The sequence below is a fragment of the Streptopelia decaocto genome (genome assembly GCF_964273445.1).
Source record: "Streptopelia decaocto genome assembly, chromosome: 3".
Lineage (NCBI taxonomy): Eukaryota > Metazoa > Chordata > Aves > Columbiformes > Columbidae > Streptopelia > Streptopelia decaocto.
In genome coordinates this window covers 30,904,983-30,924,423 of record NC_138656.1, presented here as the reverse complement: position 1 = coordinate 30,924,423, position 19,441 = coordinate 30,904,983, and the positions used below count along the sequence as shown (strand labels likewise).

The following is a 19,441-nucleotide window of genomic DNA, read 5'->3' as shown; positions in this document are numbered from 1 at the left end:
TCTGTCTCTGATAAGAATAGTGCAACTGCAGAATATGATAGCAGCAGCTTCTCCCTGTCAGGTCCCAAAGACTTCAAGGTGACTGATTTAATGCATCTGGTTGTGGACAGTAAAGGAGGCATTTCCAAGAGCACAAGTGAAAAGCAAAATGGACTTCAGATGTAGCATCACAGGACCCTCCTATTTCATCCCTTTACCTCTGTCGATCTGAGCAAGTTCCTGGTTCTCTCCCTCAGAGTCATCGCTGTCCTCATCACTTGGGGGGTAGGAGATCTAGGGGACAAGGAAAAAGAAAAGACTTCATCAAGAACACTAAATATTGCTCTGCTGTTGCCCAAGCCACTTCCCCCACCCTCCTCCTCTCATATCCTGCTGGCATCCACCCCACCTAACCGCACACACCCAGCTGTAGCACCTCCTTGTATACACATCCTCATCTCCCAGCCTCAAACTCCCATCATATCCTCTTACTTGCAGCAACAGAAAACACACAATCTACCACTATTTCCACCTTACTGCACCACCAACTCTTTCCCAAGCACAACGAACACACCCTGCGCTTCACTGCCCAGACACACAGCTTACAACCATCATGGCCTACCACATCCACGTCACGTGGACAACTGAATCTCCAAAACCCACTGCTGAAATAAAGACACATCCTGTCAACAGCATTATCATCTTGCAAGGTACCCACAAATGGAAGTGGCATGTTAACTTTAGCCATCCTATGTATGTACCCACACTTCCCCCTTGAAGGCTTACACACATAAACCACCAAACAGACTCATTTTGCTTTCCAACAGAATAGCTCTGAAGAATGCAACAGAAATAAAAAACATGATTACACAGAAATGCAAGCAATAACATTTTGTTGTCCACACCAGCACAGATTCTTACAGTGCCACTGAACACCTTTAAATGCTCCAAGAGTAATGACAACTCACATGTTTTGTCTATCAGGAATTTTCAGGAACATTGCCAATGGACTTCACCAGCCACTTGCTGTATACTCAAATACCACTTACTCAAAACATGTTCTAACATTGAACAAATTTGGTACTTGTCTCTTGAGAAGGCTTAAGAGATCTGAAACCAAGCTTTTGTAGGTCAGATAGATCCCACTGCTGCCGCGTTTCCTATGTAGAGGAAACCCTATCTACCTCATTCCTAAGTGACTTGCTCTGCTGCATAGAGAATACCTGGAGGTTATTAGATCAAACCTTTGAGCTATGCAGCTTAGTATGTGTCTCTGGCAATGGCCAAAACCAAATGAGTCAAAGGACACCATTAAAAGAGACAGTTCTGAAATAACATATCACTGCAATGTTACCTCTATTATTGCTTACACTTTTTTATTCAGAACAAACATTCCCATCATTCTTAGCTGAGTCTCACAAGCTACTTGGGCACAACAGAATCCAGTGGCAATAGGTTTCAAAAGGTTACATTCTGTTTTTCCATCTTAAAAGTGTCTGATACCCTATGCTTGACTTTTATAGATGAGGGAGCATGCAACCATTACAGACTGGACCATTTCACCTCCACCACTGTTCCTAGGGAAACGTCCCTGAAGTGTTTCAGCCTCCCAGAGACCCAAAAGAACAACTGCACTTAACTAGGTTCCTATGCAGAGAAACAGAAATAGTGGAGAAATTCTGACTGATACTGAATTTGACAGCTCTTTAGTCAACACACCTGTTTTGTGACCATCCTCCAGTATTGCCTTTGGGGGTTTTGTTCCCCCAAAAGCTTGTTGTCACCTTTTTTCTCCTCCTTTTTTAGAAGCTACCTTTTGCCCTTCTATATTCATGTTGCCCTTTAAGAAATCAGAAAATACTTTCCTTCCTTGCTAGTCTTTAAACTGCCCAACTGCCAAATGATGAATGGGGAAAGTGGCACGGACTTATCCCCATTGCTGATGTGCCTAAAGTAAATGTAGGGGGTTGTTTTTCCCATGCAATTACAATTTTCTGGTACATATTCACACACATGCGTAATTTAATAAAGGCGGCTGGCACTGAGGAACACTGCCAAATTAATAAACTTCTATTTGTCCCCAGAACAGGTATAATACCTTGTTTGTGCCATGGTAGTTCACATAGAGGGGACAGCTGACACTGAGATGCCATTGTGCTAGCTGCTGTACAGACAGACAGTGGTCCTGTCTTCATTACAAAAGCTAAGGCTCCAATTCTAACTCAAGAGGTACTGACCTTAGTCTGTGGCTCATTACCACATTAAAAAACAAAACAAAACCACAACCTTCCATTTAGAAATAGCTGGGTTTTCAGTGAGTTTTAACAGCTCTGCGTGGGAAAGCCATCACCTCCAGTTTTTGTGCTGTAAATGTCAATACATGGCATGGTGCTGCTTCCAAAAAAGAGGCAATGACATCTAGCACATGCAGGTCAAAGAGTTACTGCACAATGTCACTGGCTTGAGATGCTTAAGATAGGAGTTGGATTTGAGTCAATGATTGACATTTTGAAGGTCTTTGTGTGTACTGGTCCTAGGCTTCCAGAATATTCACTCCTCCCTGTACAAGTGCAATTTTGCTAGCCTCTAGTCTCATATGGATAAGTCTCCTCTGCTAAGTCTTCCCAGTCCCACAGGCAGCCCAAGACTAATCTCCTGTAAGTTGCCTTGAACACTTCTCTATAGGCTTTGTTCAGAGCACTTGTGAGAAAAGAGAAACCTCTTTCAAACAAGAAGATATTGAGTCTGCGGATTTGGCCCCACAGATATCCCAAAGAAATTAAACTAGGAGGACAATACAAAAGGCTTCATGGAAAAAAGGGGCTCCTACAGTCTTGCTAATCATCCTCCCGATGCTAGCCATGGAAAAGTAAGCACCCGTTCTTCTAAAATCAACTACAGTTTTTATGAGCAACATAGCAAGTGCTTTTCAGAATCAAGGCAATTAGAGACACCTGTTAAGCCACTCTTCCTGACACCTGTTTTTTCTTTTGGAAAAACACATCAGTAGTACATTTCTCCCACCATTCAGACTTGGTTTCTCCCACTACACCCACTGGTTTATTATACTCTTGCTCTAGACAATGTCCTCAGAAATTAGAATATTTTTGTAATACACATCACAAGCTAACCCTAAAAAAGCCTTAAAATGCAGAAAATGTGCATTTTATGCATGAAGTACACAGTTGATAAACTCAGAAGTCACATTATCTCTAATGTCCGATCACCTGCACTGTCTTTCAGAAGTCCTCTCATCTCTGCTTGGTTTTCACATCTTTCAATGAGAGATAGTAATTTTCCCCAGATTTGTCATTCAGAAAGGTCTTCTTTTTTAGTATTGTTACATTCTTTTCTTATTAGTAAATCCTTCCACAAACTATATCCTGGTTGTGGGAACTGAAACTCCTACGTATGAGACCCCAGCTCCCATGTTCCCTAACAGAGAACCATCGTTCATAGCCTAACCATTAATCTTGCAGAGTTTAAATTTTATACCTGAAACTCCTTGCTGTAGTATATCACTCAGGCAAAGATTAATGGTAGATTGAATAAAGGACTGTGTATATGGATAACAAGAATTTCAAGACGCTATATAGACACAGAGAATCAAAGACTAATGCTCTGACTAGTAGAAGGTAAATGCTCCCTCCCTTGACTCTTCTCAGGCTTTAACAGTAACACTGTCCTCTCTTCAAAAGCATTCCACTAAACACAGCAGTATTGTGTTCAAGCCTCCAGCCTCCCTTGCACAGTCCCTGCCTTATCCTAGCTACAGATTTACTTTTGTCTGAGGCAGTACAGCCTTGTTTGCCTCACAAACTCAGAATTGTGTAACTGCGATAACAGAAAACTTCATCTTCATATCAAAGATCCCACTAGATCATGGCTTCATCCACAGCACATAAATCATAGAACTGTTTAGACTGGAAGAGACCTCTTGGCATCATCTAGCCCAAGCCCCTACTCAAGCTGAGTCAACTAGAACAGGTTGCCCAGAACTGTGCCCAGTACACTCTGTACCTTTACCTGCAAAATTAAAGAGACAATGCATATAGATGTGTAAATGTTTACAAGCCATGGCACAAAACAAGCCAGAAAACAAAGGATGAGTACCCATCCACCCTCCAGTCTTTCTTCAGGAAATGCATCAGATTTGAAGTTCAAAGACAGCAGCCTCCTGTTGATGAGGATCTCAGTCTTACACTTGGGTTCTTCATCTATGGCACCAGATATGCCTTCTGTCAGGCTAAGGACTCCTACCACGCCAGATGGAAACATGGACAAACTTTCCCATGCATTTGATTTTTGCATCAACCTCCACTATGGAAAGATGGGTTTGTGAAGAATAACCAGATGGTATTTAAGGAGAATTGAGTGTAAAGCTTATAACTTCGAAGGAGATTTAACATGAAAGAAACTAGCAGATAAAAGCAAAAAAAAAAAAAGCGAGAAAAATCTTTGCCTCTCTTATCACACTGCTGCTTGTCAACTGAGTAATGATAACTAGCAGCAGCCAGAGCTACCCAGTTCCTCAAGGGTCCAGTCACCCTTAGAGTCTGAAGCCTTGAAATACACCAGAGGATAAGAAAACCCCACCCCCTGTTAAAGCCAAGTTCCTCTTGTTTTGCTTACAGAAGAGAAATTAACCTGCTATCATATGATGAAAAGTAATTACATTAAGAATCATCTGGGAGTTTACAAAAGAGAAGGGAATCTCACTTCTAAGGCAGAACAAGTCTCTCCCAACAGGCTTCACTTAATGACTGTATTGTAAACACCAACAGGGTGGTTTAGTGCAACAGAGGGTATGTGTGTGAAGAGCAGACAAGACAAAGATACAGCTGACCACAGGCATTCCCAGATTGAATCAAGAATGCACACAGGCTGGACAGCATCATTTCCAGTGCCCCTCTGGGAAGGAGGAAGTTCACCTCCAGGGAGGTGACTTCCCCAGCAGAGGACAGTGCTGCTTGTCCTGCCACATTTAAGGCTGTTTGTGACACAGGCTTGCTCACTCAAGCCCTGGCACTCCAGTAGAGTGCCTTCCATGTGCCCTGGGAAAGAGACTTTGCTGAGGTGGTCTCACTCGCTGGTTCCTGGCACAAAAGCAGAAAGGGATGAGCAGCGCACCATGATTAGTGGTATCTCTGCCATGGGGAACCCAATTTCATTTCTTCAGACTGAGGAAGTGAAACCAGAGCTCACTTTTCCCTGCCACACTGCCTACCAAGCAGCTGCTAGAGACAGGGCATCCTACAGCACAGGGCTCTGCTGCTGGCTCTTTTCCTTCCCAACTGCCTGGCTTCAGTAAAAACATTTGACTAAGTTTCCACAATGTTGTTTCACCAGGTCAACAATCCCTGTAGTTGCCATGGGACACTGCCTGATTTTGAATGAGTGAGGTGCCATCTTCCCAATTATAAAAAACTCTGAATTAGAGAGAGTGGGAAAACAAGGGAGATTATGAGACACTGAAAGGCAGGTTTGAGCCATGGAAAAACATGAGGAAGAAGGAAAGAGTGAGTCAAACTGACCTTCAAATGAACATCTAACTCCTCTGCCAAGTTCTCCTTTAAATTTTATTTTAGAGGTATTCAGCATTACAAGGACAATTTATGCTAGTAAAAGAGGCTCTCCTCAAGAAAAGCAACAGAGTTAGAGATTAAATTCAGTTCACTCTTCAAACATCCACATGTGAGATATGACTACCTAAACTAGTTCTGGGTCCTTCAAGAGTTAAGCTTCCAGCCAGAACAGTCCTAGTTTGGAAAAGCTTTATAAAGTCTTTTTTTCCATTGTTATTATTATTTTCCTTTTTAACTTTCATAAGAGCTCTGCCTTCAAACTCCTTTTCCAATTTCCTTGCAAATGACTACAATTCAAACCCAGGGTTCATAACCCTTGAACATTGTCCTGCTTGACAGAGCATCTGTCTGGCCAAGTCAGTGGAAGTGGTGGTGGACCAGTGGAACACAGCACTCCTCAAGGGCCCTTGTTTTACAGGCCTCTCCCATGCCAAAGACAGACAAATTCCTATTTTTTGTAGGAATGCTGTGCCTTTAGTCTTCTGCGTAGGTCTAGAATCTAGTTAACCACTGGTTGTTCCACTCTTCAAACATCCACATGTGAGATATGACTACCTAAACTAGTTCTGGGTCCTTCAAGAGTTAAGCTTCCAGCCAGAACAGTCCTAGTTTGGAAAAGCTTTATAAAGTCTTTTTTTCCATTGTTATTATTATTTTCCTTTTTAACTTTCATAAGAGCTCTGCCTTCAAACTCCTTTTCCAATTTCCTTGCAAATGACTACAATTCAAACCCAGGGTTCATAACCCTTGAACATTGTCCTGCTTGACAGAGCATCTGTCTGGCCAAGTCAGTGGAAGTGGTGGTGGACCAGTGGAACACAGCACTCCTCAAGGGCCCTTGTTTTACAGGCCTCTCCCATGCCAAAGACAGACAAATTCCTATTTTTTGTAGGAATGCTGTGCCTTTAGTCTTCTGCATACGTCTAGAATCTAGTTAACCACTGGTTGTTCCACAGATTTGAGGGAGGCAGAGAGTCACTCTAGGTAGCAGAGTCCACACTGTCATTTCCCTTGACTGCTTACTTTACAACAGACACAGGTAAACGTGGTGACTGGCAACTCTCAGAGTGCAAGTGGTGGGACTCATCATCCAGAGAACATAAGAACTGAGCTTCTGTTCTGCGGAACAATGGCTGAACTTGATTTCTGGAAGCGTGAGCTTAAGTTGGGTTACCTAGATATTGAAAGGGGAAAGCACTAGGCTTGCACAGAACAGCGAGGATGTGAGAGGGAGGTGGGTGCAGGGAGTTGCATGTGTGGTCCTCTTATTGTTTTAAAACTTCTCCCTCATCCTCCTGTAATTCTATGAATAAATGAATATATGTCATTTAAACATACTTTTGGCACAGCAAGATTATGTTTATCTGCTCTCTACAGCTCCTGGACAGAAGCTACAACTGTGGCCAAAAGTGACTAGAGTTACAGAGATGACAGGGCACTGCCCTAGGCTTGGGGATCCTCATTTGCAAGTGGAGTGACTCTGTGCAGAGACAAGTGCAGCAGAGCTGGCTTTAGCACTGGGAAGGGGCACAGAGAATGCTCAAAATATGGTTCATGCCAAACCCACAGAGCACAGCTGGACTCACTACACTCTCTTATCTACCCCACATCACTTCTCTTGCAGCAGTCAGAGTCCGCATCTAACCTCCTTTTCTAAATCTCCCCCTGCTTTTCCTAGCACTAAACTGAGATGATTTTGCAAGGGAAGACTAAAGATAAAAACACTAGAGGCTTTTGCAAATTTAAAAATAATTTTAAAAAATACAGCAGGTCCCAATGCATCACCATTTCTCCAGAGAGGTACAGTATACAGCACCAATGAGGCTATGGTGCATAAACACATGGACTCCATAGTCACCAGAAACAGCACACAGCTGATGTTCTCCAGCCACAGGGAACTGAAGGCAGCTATGTCTACAGTTGAGCTCCACTGTTTTACAACAGCTAGGGATCAGGTCTTAAACATAGAGACCAGGTGAGCCACAGCAATAGCCTTTTCCATTGACTCCTACCTACCATGGGTCTGTTCTCAAAAGCTCCGGGTGAATTTTGTTAAAAGAACAAAATCATGATCATCCTTTTAAATTCCACTCAAGATAAACCTCCGAAAGGCCATACTTGTAAAGACACTAGAACAGACTCAGTTCTACTCAGCAGAGACCAGTGGTATAGACACCCACTTATATGCACATGCTCCTTCCACCAGCCAAACTTGTGTGGCAACAGAGGAAAAGGAATGCTAGCAACTAAAATAAGAGACTTTAAAAAGCCTTCTAGGCAGAAGACACCCAGACTTTGGTCCTTAGTACTGAGCACATTTCAAATCTTAGAGAACTCATTCAGTTTATTTATCCTCAAAGCCACTATGAGAACCAGAGTCTCTTGGTGTAAACATTGCCCTGAACATGACTGCAGCTATGATTTAAAAGTTCACGGTGTTGGAAATTACGATGGAATGAAGTCACTACAGCCCTTACACAGCAGGTGGATGGGGCCTAGTAACAAAGGTATTACTGCTGAAGTAGAGCCTCTAATCCTCCACTTTTCTCCTTGCCTTCCCAGACCACTACGTTTTACCAAATAAGACTGCTGCTGCAGTATGGGAGCCAGGGGAATACTGCAGCTCCATGCTGTGATATGTACCATCCTTTCTGGTAGCAAGAATTTTTACAAAATTCTCAAGCTGTCCTTAAGAAGTTAGACTAAGTGGCTAGTTTAGGTTTATAGCTCTTGGTGTGGTGAGATACACCATACACTCCAACTCCGCTTCTACCTGGAAGTGAAGCTTCCAGATGTGTCATATCCCAGTAAGTCTTCAGCAAGTGTTCTTGTCTCCTCCCACCACTCAGCTTCTGCTCATTACAAATACTCAGCACAGCCTGGCCTCAGCTGGCAGTCATGTGACAGAGCCACACAATAAGTTTCTCTCCAGCTCTGTTACCCTGCTCATGGCTTTGCTGATGTGATAAAGATTTATGGCTAATTCATGTCCAAGTTTCAAGGATTCTGTTGGAAAACTAGCATCTACTTGTTACATGGAGATGGCATTTTACCCACGTAGTTCAGAAGGGAATTAGCAAAGAAAACAGTGGTAAAGCATCAGGAAACACCCATCAGAAAGAAGCAGCACCCTACAAAACAGTTGAGCTCTAAAGAGATCCCTTTGCAAAAGAGGTCAACTCCTCTGACAGCTCACAGCATGGAGCCCTGGCATTCCCCTGGCTCACATCCACAGAAGCAGTGTTGACACCACAAAGCACAGCAGTCCAGAAAGACGAGGAGCCTGGAGGATTAAAGACATTCATTACTAGGCCTCATCCCCCCTGCATTAATATTATAGTGACTTAGCTCCATCTGTATTTTACAGTCCATTTTGGTGCTGATCCTCAGCTCCAAACACAGTCATATTAAAAGCAGCACTATTTATCACAGGCTGACAACCCTCTCAGACATAAGGGGAAGAGAGTACAAGGGACACCTAGAACCGGAAAAGCACCTGCAGCATAGCTAATCTATAATACATTTGCTGAGAGAGGGGAGTGTGGGAGATGGCTGCTCACACCAGTGCTCACCATTTCTGCTTAGGCCACAGGGATCTAAATACATTCCTTCCAAGCTACACCCCAGACCCACTGGCTGAGCTCAGTTATTACATTGCTGTGAGGAGGTCTCTTTGCACGGACCAGCTTCTCTAACAGCTTACAGCAACTCCCCAGCTCCACCAGTCTCCTCTACCAGGGAAACACAGCTGACAGCAGCTGCCATAAACAATGCATCTGGTAACAGTTTTTCCATTCCCTCCTCAAAAGACCCAGAGAGAGCAACTGCCATTGCCCCAAGATACTCATTAGCTGAGGAGAAGCTGCCTGTGTTGGGAGACCTCACTCGACACTCACCTCTGCTTAGCCATAAAGAACTACATAAGCCAGAATTTGCAAACAAAAGGAACAATGCCTTACAGTCAGGCTGGAAAATGCATTTGGAGCACATGAGACATTTCAGGCTTCTCCTCCTCTAAAGTTACCATGTTAACCCTTCTGAGTATAAGCAGGCACAAGCTGTTTCATCTCTACAGATTTACACCAAACTCCTTGTGTTTCACAGTGGAGCAAGCCAGTAACACAGGATAATCCTTCAAGACCAGATCTTTGATCCATCTGATTGGGTGTTTTTAAAGTAAGAGTTAAGACAATGTAAAAACTTGCAACGGCTCTCATTGCACCAGATCCTTTCCTGGTAGGCATTGTGTGATTCCCAGTGGTTCCTAGTTGGGACAATCTGGCCAAAGGGGTGGTCTCTTCACCCCACACATGGAGGGATGGGCTAGAGATGAGTGGCACAAAGCCACAATTTGAATATTTACTTTCTCCTCCAATATATGAGCCAGAAAGCACGGAATTAATTTATTAAGAGGCAGATTCTAAACAAACAGCAGGTGATCCTTCAGCAACATGTGGTTAAGGTTTGAAAGTTTTTGCCACAGGATGTTCTGGATGCAAAGACCCTACATAGATTTGGTGTAGTAGACAGGTTTAGGTCAAAGAAGTCCACTGGGCTACTAATACACAGACAGCAGTTCTGTCTCAAGAAGTCCCCAAAACCAAAGTATGTGCTGTTCTTGCAGTCTCCACTAGGTGCCCACCTGTGGCACCTGCAGAAGAGAGGATACTGGGAAAACAGACTGTAGGTCTGACATAGGATGGGTGCTCTTGAACCCCATTCACAGGCAGGCCACGCAGCACATGCTTTTACTTGCAATGTCACAACACAAGGAGATGCGCAGAACAAAACCCAACAGTGTTCCTGCAGATCCAGCTCACCTCACTCACCACAGAGAGGTACTGAGACAACGTCCATGCACCAACTGCTAAATCCACACCCCTGCATATAGTGTCAGGAGCAAGACAGGGGAAAAGTTGCATTGCACTGCAGCCCCCTGCAAAATACCACTGAGGGGTTTCCCAAGAATTACCTGTTCTGTCCAAGCCAGAATAAAGGGTTTTCTATGAACAAAAATATATTTGTGGAAGATGCTGATTTTTTTAAGCCTCTAAATTATTTTACTTCATATCCGCCACACCAAATACTACTGGGCTCTCCTGTTAATTAGCCTTTGGCCAAAGAACTTTCATTTATTTGGAATAACCGATGCCTAGGAATAAAGAACAAAATAAACAACAACAAAAAAAAAAAAAATAAACCCCCACACCAAAAGAGTCTGGCTGCAGACAACTGTCTAGAACAAGCACTTGCCTTTGTGTATAATAACTGGGTGACAGGATATGAAAGGATTATTTTATATTTTCCCAGCTTACATCCAGACACACTTTCAGCAAACTGGAGGATCTAGCTGCCCCCGTGGCACCTTTCCTCACGATGTGAAATTCCCTGTTCAACCAAAGGGAATTTTCTTCTCATCTTATGCCCATTTAGAGCTTGGCAGATTGTGGCCTCTCGTGCCGAGAAGCAAGGACATCAGGTAAATAAAAAATAGCCTGCATCATGGAAACAATGTGACCCCATTAGGAGGGGTTAAGATGAGACAGATTTTGGAACAAAATGAGTGTGAGGGGATAGGATCTTTATGCCATCAGCAACTTGAATTCTGAGATCTCTTTGAAATCAGTAGCTCAAAAACAAGTTTGTAGCCCTGACAAATCAATTAAGCAGCTACCCAAGGCAAATCAATAGTTTGTTCCCAAGAAATGTCAGAAACCAAGGTCCGTCTGCTCTCATTATGGACATTAATGAATACTGAGATATTTGAGAGAACTTTATCCAAGCATCTCCTGTCCTTTCATAAATTTAAATTCAGATAAGGACCATTTACCTTGTAGTCAGGCAATAAACCTCAGGTCAACCCATCCCTGAAATGGGAGCCATGACTAATAAAAACCTCCTCAGGGTGCTTCGGCTCTAGCACTAGTTTCCTCTTTTCCTCAGAAGGTGTTTCCAGTCCTGAAATCTTAGGTCATCTCATATGGGCTGATGCTGGAACAAGGGTTGGGAGGTGATTCCATGCAAAGCTGTAAAGGGCTTTTCTCAGGTGTGTTTGCTGGGTGCCACAACAAACCAATCCAGTCATGCCAGTACCTCATGATGGCAGCTCATTTGAGGAAGGGAATCCATAGACTCACAGTCTACCAAGCCCAAGGGACACCTCCCCAGGTTTTACCACATCTCCTCGCCAACTACCCTCATTTAGAAGATGCATGCCAGTTGGGCACAGAGGCATTGATCTTTGTTCCCAGCACTACAGCTCAGCCCTTGGCAAGCTGGAGGGGCTTCGCAGCAGGACTTTACTTCTACAGTGAGCCTGGATGGTGGGCTGGCTGGCTAAGAGTGCTCAGGGAACAGAGGTCTAGAAGCAAAGACTGGTCCACGCAAGCTGCTTGCAAAGTTGATGGTTACTCACAAAACCTTCTTTGGGCTTTTAGTCCCCACCACCCTCAGATGACATTCTGCCATGCTAACCCAGAACAACTAGGAAGACCCACGATTTGGATTTTTACACATGCAGCTACATGGCAGCTTTGCTGCAAATCTTCCGAGCAAGATACTTTCTTACATTCAGAAACACCAGGAAGTTTCTGTAAGTGTCCACACTATCTCACCCTCCATGAAGCTACCAAGGCTGGACTAGAGAAGCAACCCACACAAGGGTACTCTGTTGCAGCATTCCCATTCTGCTAGGGCTGTCTCAAAGAACAATAGAAGTTCACCTGGCTGAGTGCTTGGTGTGCTGCAGTAACTACAGAGGAGGAAGAGAGATTACTCACAATGTAAGATCAGCTCACTCTGCCTCAGACAGCTCCTTAGATGCCACAGCCTCAAAATGCCTGTCCTACAACAACTGAACAATTCAGTTCTATGTATACTGAGGGACACACGGAGGATACGTCAACGTAAACAGACCAGTCTACAGCAGGGAGAAGGTTATACTGGGTCTGAAAAGCAAGAAGAATGTAGCAAGAGAGGGGAGAAATGCCCAGAGGCACCCCGAGCTGTCTGGCCCCAAGCAGTAACCAAACTGGTCCATAACGATACAGACTTTGAACTGTGTTTCACCTGTGTGCCACGTTCCCACAGCTTGGGCAAGCCCCTGCCCAGATTGGCATGGAGACAGCTCTGCATAGGTCACATTGGTCCATACGTCCTTTACATCTACTTTCAAGCCTGGGTCACAGCACAGTTCATACCACACAGGGAATGCTTTCTGTGCAGATAAAGGTCACAACTAATTGGCTTTTCTCTAAATCCTTGCCTGGGTGTTCGTGCTGAGCAGTTGTGGGTGGTGCTGGTGCCTATTCAAAAACAGCTGGCCAACTCCGCTGGTCAATGGTGGCAGGAGGACAAACAGGCTCTGCCCACGGCCACGTACAACAGTTACTGCAGTAGAAAACAGCCCTGAGTGCACACATATCTGTGATGCTGGTTGCTAGGAAGAGTTGGGTCACCCGGCAACCCGAATCCCACTGAACAGGAGAACAGGGGCTACAGATAAATGCATGGGGGTAGGAGGAGTTGGTGCTGCCTACACTGTGGGTGGGAGTGTATTTCCCACTGAAAAGGGAATGCAGCCCTTGATTCCCATACTTAGACATCCCAACAACACTTCTGTGACCCCAGGAACACTCAGAGAAGCTGGCCATGCTGGTACACTGCAGCAGAGTGGTGCCCTGCCCACCCACCACTCCCCAGAGGTGTCCTAAGCAGATGCAAGCCTTGTGTTTTACTTTAAAAAAGGTGAACCCACTGTTTTGTAAGAGCTAGAATTAAAATAAATGATAACCCGAGTCTGCTTTCTATTTTCACTTAAATATAAGCTATTTTCCTACTCAGGCAAACTTTTAGCCTCCCGAACAGTGCAACATAGATGCAGGAGCTGTAAGACAGTGCATGACAGCAGGAAATTAAGTAGAACTGCACTATCCAGCAAAGCAAAATGGATTAGTCTTTTTTTCACTGAAATGCAAGAGTTAAATACATAGTATTAAATTTTCAGAATTCTGAGTGACCGGGATTGCATGTTCTATTCTTTTCCTTAGCTAAATATCTATCACAGCATTTCTAACCCACTAACATAATTTTAGTCCAAATTATCACAAGCCTACCTTTAGGCATATTCAGATACTCCAACAGCCAAAACTATATTTACACACTTATATTCATGCAAGTGTTTACCACCCTCCTGAATGAGATCAATACCAACTAGAAGCATCTAATGTTATCAGGTGTTAGTAGGAAGAAAAGCAAAGGTTCAATGTAAAACAGAGTCCTCCAGCCCTAGAGCAATAAACCTGTTTGATGGGAGGTGCTGAAAAAAAAAAATATCCATGATGGAGAGAAAACCTTCACACTCCACAGGAGACAGATGAAGCTAAATTTTCACTGTGCCAAGCTGTCTTCAGCCAGCCTGAAGACCAGTGGCTGTCTGAACACGTGACAAGCAGTCAACCCAAAGAAAGAAGGAAATTAATCTGTTTTCATTCATACAAAACATGAGCCCTTACACAGCCCTTTGAAAGCACACTCACTGTGCCTCAATAACAACAATTCTACTTCATTCTTTTTTGGTCTGAGGAGAAAAAAATTTAAATAACACACTCCTGGCACTGCAGAATAACCAGCTATCACCAGGACAGTGACTCGTAAGTCACTGCCTGCAAGCCTGAGGTTCACTTTGAACAGACAACTGCACCCTTCATATAGGAATGGTCAGGAAAACTCTCGGTCACTGATCAGGGCTGGCCAGCCAGACCAGAGTCTCATAGCTGGCTCTGAATGCAGATGCCAGCAGAAGATAACTTGCCAGTCCCCAGAACTGCATATGCATATGTACAAGCTGCAAGGTACATGAAGAGAACTGACATGGTGGCTTTGTTAATGCCTAAACCACAGTTTCCTTGTAAAGCAAGTGTAAAGCTAAAACTACATAGCAGAGAAAGGCAGTTCTCTGACACCAGAATAGACTCACATATTACTTCATTTTGTTGATTGACATTAAGGAAATGGCAAACAGATCTTAATTACCCCTGCCCAGGACAAAAAGAAATATGCCAAGTACATAAGCAATTTAACAACTCTTGTGGACTAGAACAATTGTATTGCCTCCAAAGTAGTTTGTGTCAACAGCAAAGTTGGAATGGAATCCAGTGCTTAGTTTTCTTCAGCTACTTGTTCCAGCCAGTTAATTTTTTAACACACCACAATCCAACTGTTTCATTCTGATAACACCTAGGGCCGCTAATTAAGGGCTTAGTTTGACTGGCAATGTGCAGACTTGTTCCAGCCAGATGCCCCCTGCCCCAAGGAGCTTGCTTGCAAGCAAAGCTTAGAAAATAGACACCTACACTTTAGCCACTACACAAATATGCAAGGCCACAACAGTTGAAGAGGGATTTGGAAGAAACGCATTTGTATGAGAAACCTCTACCCCAAGTTGTGGGGATGAGTAAGACATTTCATTTGTGAGTCAGCTGGAGAGTACTTCTAAGGGCTCAGTATCAGTACTCCATCACAAAAACACACATGCAACCCCAGGATATGCATTTTTAAAGCTCCTTGGACAATTTGACTTATAGTTTAGGACAGGTTTCTCAGGGCTACCAGTCCAAAACTACAAAAGAAAATAATAAAAAAACTGTACTAGACTGTGAGACTGGACAACCAATGAAAATTTCAGGCCTTGAGTTACATGTCTGTCTCACTTTCCTTATTTGAAGCATGCCACTACAGTATGGGACAACCCCTTGTTCTCACTTTTCTCCTGTCTCACAAAATCTGCTCCGTAACAGACCCAGTTGTCAGCTCCTATCAAAGATGAACTCTTACCTGTAAAGTCAGATCTGCTGTTGGATCTCAATTTCTAACAGCCATCCAAAAACTGGAAGTTTCTGAATCTGGCCTAATCACTAGCAAATAACACCAGACCACTGAAGCAAGAGGTGGAACAACAGGCTGAGGCACAAGGCTCCAATTCACAATCCTTTCTTGGATTTGGCCAAAGCAGCTGAAGGGACCCTAAGCCAACAGGCTGGACTATGAACCACAATAGCTCAGGAGTGGAAATGCTGCCACTGAGCCACCCCTGCTACAGGGTCACGAGTGTCCATTAGGGAGACAGTAAGGTCAGCAGGACCAGTCTTCCAAGGCTAAGGGTTCAAATTTGAGCCTTAACTACCACAGTTCACAGCCCAGCCACCCTTACCAGAAACTGCTGGCAGCAGACGCTAACCCAACAGCAGACGAAATGTCAGTCAGTCAAACCCTCCCTTCCCATTAGGGTGACTTCTGGTGACAGGGCAATAAAGGGACACTAGCTTCCTCAGCAACACAAGCATGAACTAGCAGACCTCTTGAGTCAAAGCCCTCTGAGCAGCCTTAGTTGTCAACTGCCTAAAGACCAATTTTAGTAGAGGGAAAAAACAAAGTCCATTACATCAACACCCAAAGCTTGCATATTTCCTGGTTTCACAAAAGGAGGCAATGGCAGCCTCTCAGCTTCTCCAAGTGGGGGAGAAGACCTGCCATAGTCACACCAAACCAATTCAGGACACATGGTACCAAAACAAGATCTTTACAGTGGGCAGAAATTTAATCCCCAAAAGATCCCCAAAGCTTGGATGCCACTCCAAGGTTGGTCAAATCTCCCAAGTTTACAAAAATGATTTGACAATTTACCCAGGGACAGACTCCCAGGACTTTGCAGGAGTGTTGCAAAGTAGAAACGCAACAGCAGCTTGCTTTTCCTTGAATTTGGGAACTTCCAAAGGTCATAAAGTGCAAAAGCAAGTGGGTAATGAAGGAGAAGAATGGTTAAGTACACTGTTTCTAAAGCTCAGAAAGCTCTTGGTTTGGATGGTAAATGTATATCAGTTCTTATTCTACCCAAACTGGTCACTCATTCTCTGATTTTACGATCACACCTAACTTTTCATTAGGTTTCAATGACAGCAGGCTGGACCTTTTAAATAATGCACGTACCACACATGCCAGAATACATACTGCACAGACACAAACCAACGTGAGGAAGCTGAGAAGACAGAAGTCCAGTCTGTGCCTGGCAGCCCCACATCATCTGAAGGCAGCAGAGGGAGATGGCACAGGACACCTGACCTCGTCAGAGGGTTCATGCACAGGGCAGCCACAGGAAGCTCCCACAACACTCACTGCTTGTGCCACCTATCCCATGTCCACACCTGCAAGGAGAACTGCCCACACCTAGCAGACTGTGCAGTGCTCTCTCTTAACTTGTTAGTATGCTGGTACAAGGCTCAACCAAGACCAGGCAGCTGCACATGGTCCCCAAAGGCCTACAAAACTTACATAAACCCAGAATTTGAAAGTCTGGCTTTCTGCCCATACACATGTATACCAGTCATTGTACCACTCCCCAGAGCAGACTGCAATGCTACCTCTGATGGTATACGTATTAGCCTGGCAAGAAACAGTGCAAGCCTAAGTCTCCTCTATTGAGGAGACTGCAGACCACCTGTTTGCAGCATGAAACCTTTGCACAAATATGAACAAAATGGCTGCAGATACACACTCCTGTGGGTTCTCCTGCTTTCCTCCAAGCATCCTGAAGGCTGTATATACCCCTGATTGCTGCTTCTAAAGATTCTCATCATTTCACAACCTGAGGCTCCAAGAGAAACAATAAAGCTAAAAGAGGTGATCACAGCCACAAGACCCAGAAACACATTGTTCAAAAGAAATCCCCGTGTCTTTGCAGATATATTCTGCACTGAATCCATCTACTACAACCTAAAGCATTGCCCTTATTTTATTTCTAAAAATAAAATATAATCCTACCTCCCCCAAGAACCACAGGATGTGCAATCCCTGCATGAAGAAGTACACAAACACAGCAAACTTTGAGGAAACACCAGCACTGTTTCCAAGAAAGTTGCCATCAGCCTGTCCAGAGTGACTGCGCAGAAATGCAGCCACACAGCAAACCGCCTCTGTGTAACACATACAAAAGACTCCTCTAGAGTCTGGTATACAGATCCCCAGCCCCCAACTCAGGCAATGAAGGCTGCCCCTTTTTCCAGATCCCTTCTTTGATTTGGGGCCAGGCACTAGATTTTCCACAGTACTGATGCTGAAACAGAGTAACTCCACTGATTTCAGCAAGTATCCTCAGTTCACAACACTTTCGTCAATACAGGATCTGGTGATTTTTTTTGTAAGTAACTCATTATGACTCCATTTTTATCCCATTGCATATGGCTCAAAAATTCCTCCTTGCATTTGGCAGGAAGGGCTTAGAAACCCTTTATCGTGAATTTGTGATTTTTTTTATTTTTTTTTAATACTAAGAAAGGATGTAAGCAGAGTTCGGAAAGCCATGGGTCAATGCAGTGAGCCAGACTACAAACTTTAGCTTATATTCCAGCCTTCTAGATCAGAAGTGACAGAAAAGCAAATAATGAGCTGAAAGGCATTTTAGACAAATAGTGTTTGTACATTACCTAGCACAGTGGAGTTCCAGCCAGCTGAGAGCTGGGAGACTACAGATGGCACACATACAAAGGTAACTAGACTATGAATGCCTATGTAGCTAGATGTGAACACCATTAAAAGTTAATCCTTCTAAGGAATAGACAGATACATTTCCCTTTATCCACCTTTTTGTATTACCTACTAGGTTGTGCAGTATAACTCTGAGAGCAAAGGAACAGGACTTAAGTAGCAGGAACACAGCCCAGGCCAGTTCCTACTGAGCACACCGGCTGAGAGGAAACTGGCCCAGCGTAATAAACACTGTAAGTTACTAGTGTCTCAAGGGCCCTTTATTAGTTACATGAAGGGTGCAAAAATAACCGAGACAAAACCTCCTGTTCTTACCTTTAGCTGGAAAGGTTGAATTTCGTTCAAACTCTGGTTCTTGAGCTTTTTGGTGAGGATCTTCAGCATGGTACAAATCCGAGGAACCAAGAAAGGGTTAAACATACACACACGCACGCATCTACATCTGCCGAGCCGCTGCCGCTACGGTTGGAGGAGCTCCGCAGAGCTTGCATCCAGCACCCCCAGGTACGCGGCGGCGGGGGTGGCGGGGGCAAGGCTCCGGACAGCCGGCTTACAGCTGCGCCCCTCTATCGTCCGCCACCGCACTCTGTCCTGCAGCCCTCCGCGGGGGAAGGAAGAGGGAATCCCTTTCTAAAGCCTAAAGAAAAAAAATAAGTACCAAACTTCCTTTGCTTTCCACCCCCTCCCCGGTTACGCTTCAGAAAGGAGGGAGGTACCAGCTGGCAGCGTGGTGCAAGGGACAAGAGACACTCAACGCAGAGTGCTTATTGAGGGAATGCAGAGCTCCCTAGCCGGGGCCCCGGGCTGCGCTCATGGCTGCGCTCCCCCCCTGCCCCCCTCAGCCCCGACGCCGGCGGCCCCCGGCGGACATCGCGCCCCGCTGCCCTCGGGCGCCGCCGCCCCGAACCCCCGCACGGCCGCAGCCCCGCGCCCCTGCCCGCGACGGGAAACTTGCAACAAACGGCGCGGCGGCCGCGGCGCCCATTGGCCGGACGGGGCGGGACGGGGCGGGGCCTCCACTTAAAGGGGCCCCGATGAAGTGCCCGCTAGTGCCAGCTGCGCCGGCTCGGGGGGCTGCAGCCAGGTACTGAGGAGGCCCGCTGCGTTCCGGGCGGCGTGCCGTGGGTCCCCGACCTGGGCGGGCTCTGCTCAGGATGTAGCAGACCGACAGCTGCTTGTGCTGTGCCGCTGCCTGCTCACAGCAGGAGGGTAACAGGCTGCCGTGACGTGCCTGTCTTGCTCCCTGATCCAGAGTGCAGATCCGTAGAGAGCACACGTATATCCCATCGCGAGTCACCCAGGGAGCTCGCCACTGCCTTTGCTCAGAGCAACTGCAA

At 45.0% G+C, this 19,441-nt stretch overlaps 1 protein-coding gene across 3 annotated transcripts in view; it reads right to left on the bottom strand.

Annotated features, from left to right (window-relative positions):
- The window catches only part of LOC309438543 (uncharacterized protein), a 57,974-nt gene extending 38,958 nt beyond the window's left edge, over positions 1-19,016 (bottom strand). Inside the window, exons 1-3 of one of the 3 annotated variants that reach the window (XM_082050102.1) lie at positions 18,821-19,013; positions 18,420-18,741; positions 198-273 (exon numbers count right to left, since the gene is read on the bottom strand). In XM_082050102.1, coding sequence (XP_081906228.1) covers positions 198-273; positions 18,420-18,524 — 181 coding nt within the window. In that variant the 5' untranslated portion in view covers positions 18,525-18,741; positions 18,821-19,013. Of the gene's footprint in view, positions 1-197; positions 274-18,419 lie in introns of all 3 variants that reach the window. The other 2 variants (XM_082050103.1, XM_082050104.1) reach the window with 2 other exon arrangements.
- Between the last annotated feature and the right edge of the window lie 425 nt (positions 19,017-19,441).